This window comes from Mesitornis unicolor, unplaced genomic scaffold (genome assembly GCF_000695765.1).
Source record: "Mesitornis unicolor isolate BGI_N332 unplaced genomic scaffold, ASM69576v1 scaffold38708, whole genome shotgun sequence".
Classification (NCBI taxonomy): Eukaryota; Metazoa; Chordata; class Aves; order Mesitornithiformes; family Mesitornithidae; genus Mesitornis; species Mesitornis unicolor.
In genome coordinates, this window is record NW_010200524.1 from 10961 (window position 1) to 21202 (window position 10242).

General features: G+C 40.3%; 1 protein-coding gene across 1 annotated transcript in view; it reads left to right on the forward strand.

The window, feature by feature from the left end:
• Window positions 1-10242, forward strand: part of ARMC9 (armadillo repeat containing 9) — a gene marked incomplete at its 3' end in the record, with an annotated part of 55702 nt that overhangs the window by 10739 nt on the left and 34721 nt on the right. The window contains exons 7-8 of the mRNA XM_010189787.1: window positions 2966-3123; window positions 5034-5132. Of these exons, the coding sequence (XP_010188089.1) occupies window positions 2966-3123; window positions 5034-5132 (257 nt within the window). The remainder of the gene's footprint in view (window positions 1-2965; window positions 3124-5033; window positions 5133-10242) is intronic.

The following is a 10242-nucleotide window of genomic DNA, read 5'->3' on the forward strand; positions in this document are numbered from 1 at the left end:
CACTGGAAATTTTCCCTGCTGGTCTATGAAAAGCAAGAAAATTATGAGTAAGTTTGTTTCATGACTTGGTGCTTCCAACTTTCCTCTGAGTCAAAGTCACGCTCTAGATACATCCAGTGGAAATTTCTGAATCAAATGCGTTGTATCACAGTTAAATAAAAACCTATTCCAATTTGCTCATCGAGGCAAAGGAATAAAGTGCTGGAAAGTGGCGAGTTTTGCGCAGTGATTGATCTCAGAATCCTTATTAGTTGAGAAAAATACTCTTCTTTTGGAGCCGTCTCATATTAAAGCTGTGGTAGCAGTTTAGCAGTGATGCCTGTGGAGTAAAAAGAAAATCAAAGTGGAATGATTATTATGAAAGAAGAATAATTGGGGTTGTCTTTGGAGCTAGCTTAACTCTTCTGATTTTTAAGTTGGTGACTATGGATTGCAGTTGAGGTGGTTGTAACAGCTTAAAGAAGAGTAGAAAGTTCGACGTTTTCAGCAAGGTTACCTAATGTTACTGGGAGCTCTTCTAGTGTGGGGGGTTTTTATTGTTTTTCCAGTGCATTTTGCTGGATTTGAACAGGATCTGTGGTTTATCTCAGCTTCTATTGGTATTTCACACCAGTTTTGGCTCCCTCTTAGCAAATACAATAAAAAGATCATAAGGTTGGGTTGATTTGCAGTTTGATATCAGTTTGATGTCGGTCACAAATCCTGCAGGTGCAGAATGCTGTGATTTGTGAGCAATTCTGAGGCAGCAGCCACTCTTAGAGGGGAGGAGGCTGTAAGAGTAAAATAACTGTTGGGGTTTTTTTTCCTTAACTCATGAATTTTGAAAAAATATAGATTAGAATTAAGAAAATGTGCCTCCTCCGTATTACATGCTTTATTTTAAGGCTGTTGATTTGTAGCTAAAGTTGGTAGCTAAAGTCTATTAATGCACATTTTCTCTAAAAGATCCCATTAAAAAGATAATTTTGCTGCATTTTCTGAAAGTTAAAATAAGCTGTTCTGCCATCTACTGCTTTTCATATAAATGAGATGAAGGCCGCCTATTTCAGAAACCCTAAAAATCCATCAGATGGGACAAGTTTTAAAGCAATTTCCAACATCTGAATTTACAGAGCTATCTAATGGCTTTGATCCTTTTCATTTGCAACGAAGGCTTTATGGACAGTTCTATTTGAGTGTTATTTTTCTGGCATTTGAGCGTCTCTGATGTTTGTGTATTTATTGCTTTTTGAAGCAGTTTGTCAGAAGTTATTTGGCAGATATTTGTGCAGGATTAGTGCATCATTACCTTCACTGTAACTACATTGCCATTGTAGAAGACGACTTGTGAAGGCTCTACCAGATAAGCCGTGGTGCCAATACAGCGTTTCCACTCCTCGTTTTTCCCTCTGCTTAAGATTTCCAGCCCTGTGCCAGCTGCTGTGGGACAGCAGAGCTCTGTGCCTGAGTTTAAACAGGGGAGCAAACAGCAAGGGATGGTTTTTAAGTAACTATACCCAAATTCTCCAGAGCTTGTTTAGCATAGCTGCAAGGTGTCACATGCTGAGCTTTTTTTTTTTTACATACAGTGCATAACTGTGTGTACAACTCCAAATGAAGGTCCCAAAGATTTCTGTTTGTGTCAGTTATGTTTCCCAATGCTTCTATGTTACAGGAGCATATGAGCTACATCTTAGTGGAAAGAGACAGTGAATCATGAAAAATGATAATAATTTCCTCAAAGATCATGGGCAAAGTCTGTTCAAAGCCAGGGTAGGATCTAGTTGTTCTAGTTTCCAGTTTTGCATCTTAGCTCCTTATTCTGTTTTTCTTCTCTCTGGGGTCTGTTTGGACCTTCACTGTGTCATATTGGGCTGTTTGGAGTGCTTTCCCCTGACACACACACAAATTTAAAATCTGTGAAAAGGAATCCTCCATCTGCCTGAAACCCTGTGCTCGAGCTGCTTGCTGCTCGTTGTTTAACAGAAGAAGGTCCTGTGGTAAATACTCAGTGTCTGCTTGCAGATGGGCACAGTGCCATTTTCACAACACTAGAGCAATCCTGGCTTCTCAGCAAACTAATTTAAAACATGATGTTCTAGCAAAAACCATAACCATCAGCTGTAACAATAGGATTGTTGTGCCTCCCTTCCCAGTTTCGTCCAGTCATGAAGATGTGCGCTGTGGTACACAGCTCTGGATTCTGTGCCTGACTTCCATGTAGAATGCTAATGTGGCTGGGTGTGAGACTGGGATGGAAGATGCAGATTGTGATGTTTAGTCTGATTCTTTCATCTCTGAAGTAATTGAAATCAAAGGAACAAAATGTATCAGGAATGTTGGTTTTTTTAAAAATTTTAAAATTTAGAATTATTTTCAGAAACTGAAGCTAGTAAAAGTAACCAATATAGCTTCCCATCAGCCAGTAAATTATGAAATCACCTGAAATATTTTATGTAAAAGTAGAGAACGAAGTAGAGAATTCCCTGCAACTTGGAAGAATTAGGTGAATATTCTAATAGCAGATTAGGAGCTGGATAACTTGATCTTTGGGGCTTTTTCTTTGTGAATTGTACCACTTTCCTTAAAAGACAGATGACTTGGTATTTACTTTAAAATAAGCAAAGCACTCCATAACCTAAATATGAGTGGTCTGTTTCTATAAATGAACTGGAGAAAACACCCAGCCTCACAGTGTCCTCTAACAAACGTTCGCAGGAACCTCTGGGTACTGTTATTATCTCGTTCTGTGGTTTTACCTTTGAAGTGGCAGCTTGACCTTTGCAGTTGCTCCGTGATAATATTTTTTAGCCTCTCTTACTTTAGTGAATGTGGAAGATGATAGCGTATTAATCTCACTGCAAGCTGGAAGTCCAGCAACAGCAGCAGTTGAAGTTGTCTCTTCAGAGCAGTAAAAATGCTCGTGGGTTCTGTTATCCTTTTGGTCGAAAAGGTGATGTTATTTCTTTTATTATTCTCTTGACAGAAATGTTGCAACATCTTCATCAACAGTTAGTGGAGTCTGAGCACAGGGCCATGACCTACCTGAAACGATTTAACAAAATGCAGGCAGACTACCATAATCTCATTGGAGTCACTGCAGAGCTGGTGGATTCCTTGGAGGCCACGGTCAATGGCAAGATGGTAAGAGATGACTCAGATGTCTACTTGCTTCCCCTGACCCTAGAAAATTGAGAAAACTCCACTAAAATGGGAATTAAACTTCATAGTTACGAGCATTTCTGTAATTACTGTGTCTCTTTACTAATGAAACAGCGCTTTGGATGAGAAATTCTTCTCTTGCCCCTTTGCACTAGGATAAAGGTGTTGCAGAAGATGGGTTGAACTGTGCTGGCTCAGAAATCTTGAAGAAACTATCACCATCTCACAAGGCAGGTCTCTTGTGAGAGCCACCTTTGGGCATCAGCAGTGATTAGAGGGCGTTTTTGTATTTATCGATACAATCCAGCCCATCAGAGGTTGAATACTTAAAACTGCTGCCAGGTCTGTTTTAGGTTACACTGTGGTGGAAACAATCTTATCCAGAATTTTGATGGGGAAAAGCTTTGCTCTCTGTTCTGCTAAGCTGAACTTGTTGATTTAATTGGTAAAGGGAACTGGCACAGGAGTGAATGAGTTACTGTGTGAAATAGGCCACATGTTTGTGACTGGAGAAGATACCACTTTCTTATAGTTATTTTTTTATAGAGATGACTTTATGCTTCATCTTTTGTGCCCTCTTCTCTGCAAACAGGCCTCTCTATACTATAACCTCCTTATAACCTGAGATTATTCTTACAGCAGATGTTAGTGGCCTCTAGATGCTTTTAAAGCTGTGAATTGTTAGCAGGGGGAAGGGCCTAGGAGTTTCTGTGCTGCCTGCTGACAAGTCAGTGCTTTCATCGTGTCATCGCTGCGAACATCTTGTAGTTTGTTACTCTGCATCTGGGATCACCGCTCACATCATTACTGCAGGGAAGCATTTGCCTGTAGGTGTGGATTTTGCCATACAGCAGATTAGGAAAGGTATCTGCTCACATGAGCTTTGATAACAATAAGAAGCACAGAGTCAGTTATTTGCTGCCTTCCATTTCACACTCCAGTGCTCTCCAAGGTGATATCCCCTTACCTCTTGGGGTGGAGGAGCCAGGCACTGGCTCTCTCTTGTTACACATGCTGGTTGCTGGTTTCATTTCCCTTGTAAGCCTTGTGCTGGGCATTTGTTCCTTCCCAAGTGTGTCCAGCTGAGGGCGCTCTTTCGCTTTGAATCTTGGTGGCTGTCATTTCTGAATCCGAAGTGGAGCTGGGTGCTGAATAACGTCCTGTTGAAGTTACAGCATTTTGACTTTGAAGAGTTTTGTTGTCTCACTGTAAGTCTGAGAATATCAGAAGTGTCCCCATTCCTGTTTCTGTTATCTCGGTCCTCTCACCTCTATTCTGGGGAAGCTAATAAGTGGTCTGAAATTAGGCAGTTCTGTTGTGATTTTCCAAAACAAAAACCCTAAACTTTCTGAGATGTTTCGCATTGAAACACAAAGTGCTATACTGCGTAATTCATATTCATTCTCTGTGCCGTACAAGGCAGTTGTGCAAGTTCTGCTTTATAGCTAGACAACAAATCAGCACTTCATTGCCTAAGTCTATAGAAAAACCTGCTTTGTGCTTACTGTTGGGGAACTTCCTTTTGATTGAGGAAAATCTGTGTGCAAACACAGGTGTGACGAATTCTGGTTTTCTTCTATGCTCTCTGGAAGTGTTTAGCATCATTGTTGTGAATAGCGTAACTATTCCCAGACAAAAAGAGTTTACAGTTTTCTTAACTTCTGAACAAAGCTGTAGTTGCAGTATGTACCTTGTGCTTGCGTCGATGAGTCTCAGGTGTGCGATTTCTCACCCTCTTAAACAGACGAACAAAAACCCTAAACACAACACCACCACCACCACCACCACATACGAAAACCAAACCCACCAACCTTTAGTATAGAAATACTTGTCTGGTAGAAAGTGTAAGTTTTATATAATCCTGTTCTCTCCTTATGTTTCCTCATTTGTAGATCACACCAGAGTATCTTCAAAGTGTTTGTGTTCGCTTGTTTAGCAATCAGATGAGACAAAGTGTAACACATAGTATCGACTTCTCAAGGCCTGGAACTGTAAGTATTAATGTTTGGATTTTTACAGTGAATATCTCAAAAGACAGTACCACTTAAGCTGTACGTGGAACAATGGATGTGGGGCAGCGAAGGCAAAATATAATGTTTTCAAGCTTGATTAAGAATATGGCAATACATAAGATTTTGTTGCTGGTGACTGGCACATCTACGCAGTTGTAGCTGTATAAGTATGATTAATTCTGTAGTTGTGATAACAGTAATCTGTGTTTCTGTTAAAATGCTAACTGAACGTTTTAAAAAAACCCTCAAACCAAAAACAAATATCCTGAGTGTGATTTGATGACTCATCTTAGTTAATTTAATTTAGCTAAAGAAGGTGGTGGTGTTGCTCAACTCTGGACAAGTGCTCCGCTCCTTTCTGCTGCCAGTGATGCTCCTGTAACCGCAGAGTGAATTGGCTTTGCCAGCTAAAGGAGAAGCATCAGACAGGATCATAAGAAGAAATGGGGAAAAGAGGAGGAAAGGAAGTTCTTTGCAAGAACTGGTTGTCAGATGGGCAGTTAGATGATAGCCCTAAGTCACCTTGTTCATTTACAAGATGGGCTTTAACCCCATATCTAAGGATGTTTTGATCTTACTGATGAGCAGCTCAGGATGCCTAGGGTTGTGTTGTTCCCACTCCACCAGCCTCTTGTTCCTTTTCAGATGGCTGCAGTGTACCTCACTGCTTGTGGCCATTAATGTTCTGCTCAGTCTCTTCTGCCTAACTGAAGAGGCAGTTTTGGAGGTTTTTTTCAGCAGCAGCACCAGCTTAGGATAGTTTTAGTGTCTGTGAAACTGTGCCTGGGGATGTGCAATCTTAAATGACTTAATGGTAGTGTAAGAGCTGTTCAGTGTTACAACCTTTTTTAATACCTAGCTTGTTCAATATTTTCAAGTAAGTATTAACATTAAAATGGCATTTAAAACATTTTCATCTTAAAATATTGTGTGCCACTTCTTTACAAAGACAAGCCAAAGCCATAAACTGTGCTTATTATTTTTACCGTGGCAGACATTCACGTGTACTTCACTGTGCAGTAGGAGAGTTTTCTGAAGTGTCAAAGGAAAAGCAGAAGAAAATAAGATGCTTACTCCTTATTCTAGCCAAAGTTTTTAGTAACAATGACACTACAGGCACGTTTTGTTCCTCTTGAAAGTCTGTTATGGAAATACGAAGAGAGAGAGAAAAGGGAACATTTTTATTGTGCTAATGTTTTCAGAGATTATTGTTATTCCTTATTGCTCTTCAGGCTGTTTTAAAGGCCCTCACTTCCCTGTTAACGGTCAGAACTCCTTTCTCTGACTTGCTGTGTACTTAAGAGGTTCACTCTTTGCTCAGATTTACACCATGTCTGTGGTACATCAAGGCTTCTCTTTTTTCCTGTGTTTTTCAAGGTGCTCCATTTCCCAGTGCTTCACTCTTATGACAGAAAGAAAAGAATTCATAATTTGATCCTCTCATCTCTTGAACCCTTTTGGGAAGGGGGCAGAGTGAGGAGTGTCATCCTCATTCAAGGTGCTGTTTTGTTTCTTTATCTGCTCTGCAGAGAATACAGAAGTGGCTGAGGCTGTGTCTGCATGAATTATTGCTGGATTTCATATGTCTTTCTGTAGCTTTACCACATATGCTATTTTAGCATAAACATCTGCCCTTGTATGGTTTAGCCTTTAGGTATAGGCATCCATTTCCTTCTCCATGAAAAAATACTTTTAACAATAAGTGGTCATTGAAGAAGTGGGTAAGAGCAGTGTATAACCACAGTCTTTCAGCCAGAATCTCTTGTCACTGGAGGTTTTTAAGAACAAGGTAGACAAACAGTTACCATTTACCAGGAATGGCTGCTCCTGCAAGACAGATGAGATGGCTGCTCAAGATCTCTTGCAGCCATATTTCCTCTGTTACTTTCTACTAAAAGATGCTCAACTACAAAATGATTCTGATCTTATGCATCGTGCTTTACTCCTGCTTCTCAAAAAGTGTCTCTTAAAGTATTTCTGCTCTGGAAGCGCCTTTGCCACTGTACTTATGCCAGCAAGTCTCCACACAGTCTCCAGCTATGTAGACAGGTCAGAGAAAGGGGATTTGTTGTTTGTGGGTTTTTTTCCCTCCTGGAAGTAAATTTTTGCCTTCCTTCTCTCCCAGTTTATCCAGGTTAAGCTGAGTAAAGCTGTGTTCTTTTGGCACAGCTGTGTCTATTTTTATGCTAGGCTTTACCAACACAACTATTTCTGTGTGACTTTATGGCTCACACTATTTGAGGTAGTAGCAAAACTCTCTAGTGAAGGACCAGGAGAGCTATAGCAGGGATTCTGTTTAGATCAAGGCTTTCTCAACTGGTTTAGGTCACTCCTTGACAGTGAGGTTATAGTAGCTACTGCGGTTGAAATCTAATGTTGTTTCTATAAGCAGACCCACACATTTAGGCTGTCTGAGGCATTAGCCAAGTTTTGGAGGACTAATCACAGTCTTCACTTGTGCATAATAACCAGCTTTCCTCATCTTATCCTTTTGTCCACACTTGATCATATTTTCTTACTTCCCATGTAGAGAGTTCTGTTCTTATTACAGGAACAACAAACATGTAGAAACACAAATAAGTATAAGAAGAAAAATATATATAGCTCATCTTCTGGGAGGAAAAGTGAGACTCCTTCCTCATCATCCCAAAATACTTCTAACCACTCCCTGACTCTGTTGATCCAGGAAGCCAGATGAGATAGACTAAAACCCAAATTCTGCCTGTTTGCCACTAGGCCACTAAGGCATCCCATAACCTTTTCTTCAAGAATTCCAAATAACTCATTGTTATACACTTCAGTGTTCTTGTTCTGTCCTTAAGTGGTTTCAGGTTTTCACATAAGTTTTGGAAAAAGGCTTGGAGGCATCATGATCCAGACTAAGTAGCAGCATGAGTCTGCAGCATCTGTGCTGGATTTGTGTTGGAAGATCCCCTCACTTTTTGCTCATAATTAGAGATGTTACAGTGTGGTCTTTCCAGCCACTCCATTTCACAAAACTGCAGCTGTAAGGGGCAGTCACCTGTTTAATTGCAGAGGGAAGAAGGCAGCTTCGTTCTCATCCTTACCATTACGTTACTGTGGAAGCAAGATAAGTGAGAGACTTAAAAAAAAATTAAAATCTAAAGAGTTTTGGCAGGCATTAAATATGATGGCTTGGTTTTTGGATTATTTTTCCTCTCACTTTGCCTTCAGTATTCAGGATTTGACCCTGTCTCATTGACATCACCATGTCAGGACCAACCCTTAAATAAATTAGTTTTGTCAGGTCATTATCTCTAAAGAGATGAGCAGAAAAGAAAATCATTAGCAAGGTAATTACTTTTTTGTTGTACTGACGTGCAGCCTTAAATTTCTACCACTTATATGTAGGAGATGAGTGGATGTGCATTAAATAGTTTGGAAGGAGGAGGTGCCCGAGTTCCCAGTCAGCTATACTGGCACAACATGGGGGACAGTCCAGGTTTGGGAGCAGAAAATGTTAAAGCTGCATCATTCTCCAAGATGTGCACTTCAGCTCTATATTTTTTTAAAATCAGCTACGTTGCACTGGCAGTTTTAAGTTAAACTGGTAAGAAGGACTGTCCCAGTGCTGTAACCAAAATGAAGTATTGCCCAAGGAAATTAAAGAGTATGCCTTGGATTATATCCTTGGTAGCGTTATTTGTCTGCAAACTTGATTTTGTTCCCAGTGCATTGTACTCTGTGCTCAATTTTTTATGTCAGCAAAGTAGTATTGTGTAATATAAAGCCTTGAGGTCTCAGGCTTTGAAATTGCAATAAAGGTAGCATGTCTCACTTACTGTACAAACATCAGCTTCCTGGTTTGTCCCCCTACCCCCCCATAGCTAAAGACCTGTCCTTTCTTACTAGAAGAAATTCATACTGGGAGGACAAATCCTGGAACAAGTCTTTCTTACCAAACTGGCTTTAAGACCCAGGGCAATGACGTCTCTTGACCAAAAGACTTTCCCCCTGTGAAATCTTCTTTAGGAAGGGTTTCTGGTTTTCTCATTCTTTTGCAGAGCAGCTTCATGCCTCTTGCCAGCTCTGTGACCTCCTGGGTCAGCCCGTGAGCCTGATCTACAATGCCTTAACAGGATGCATCTGCTACACGTAGTAGGAGAGAGCCCACGCTGCTGTGTTACACCTGGGAGATGTTTGCAAGGCTTCTCTAAAGCTCTGGTTTACCATATGGTTTATTCCCTAGCTGCACTTGAATGTTATCACCATCTTCCATCCTGTCATTTGACATCTATGGTCCTGAGCTGGGAGATAAGAAGCCATAGAGAGAATTGTCAAAGCGAAAGGTCTGGGTGTAAGAATAGGAGGTCAGAGTAGCAGGTCTGACAAGTTGAGGAAACATTCATTTGAAGATTTAATCAGATTCCTGACTTTCTAATGTTCATTTTGACAGGGAATTAATGTGTGTAATGGTGGTAGTTTTAAATACAGTGATCTGTCATAGCTCCTTGTATCTTTAATACTCTTGAGATAAATTAAGTTTTACTTCTTTTTTCCACTTTTTTCCTAATAGTATTTTTGCTGGTGGATGAGAAGCATGGGTTGAATTTTTTTGATGCCTGCAACTCTCAGTTTAATACACATCACAAAGCAGAGAGGATTCTTGCTCCTTATCACTGAAGCTTTGTACATTCATTCCACGTCGAAAGTAGCTCTTAAGCACAGGCTCGAGTCTTAAACCTGTGAGCAGATTTTCTAATTCAGGGAAGATGTGTACACCTTCCGGAGATTTCTTGGATTAGGGATAACACCTAAACTTTGCATTAAAGGGAAAATAGGAACTGCTTCTTCAGATGCAGAATCTCTGTCAACAGCCAAAATGTGTGTTAACCACTGGGGAGCTGTTCTGTGACCAGAAAACTGTGAAGTTGTTTGCCTATATTGCTCCTATGTCATGGAATAGAATAAATGCCCATTATGTTTTTACTCCTATTCAGTCCTATTCACCTGTAGCTATAATTAGTTGAATTAATGTCCCTTGCAAGTTTTAGGTCTTTTTTGGCACAACTCTTGAAGCTTGAGGAAAAAATATTTTTTAGGTCTGTCACTGGACAAAAGCACCGCT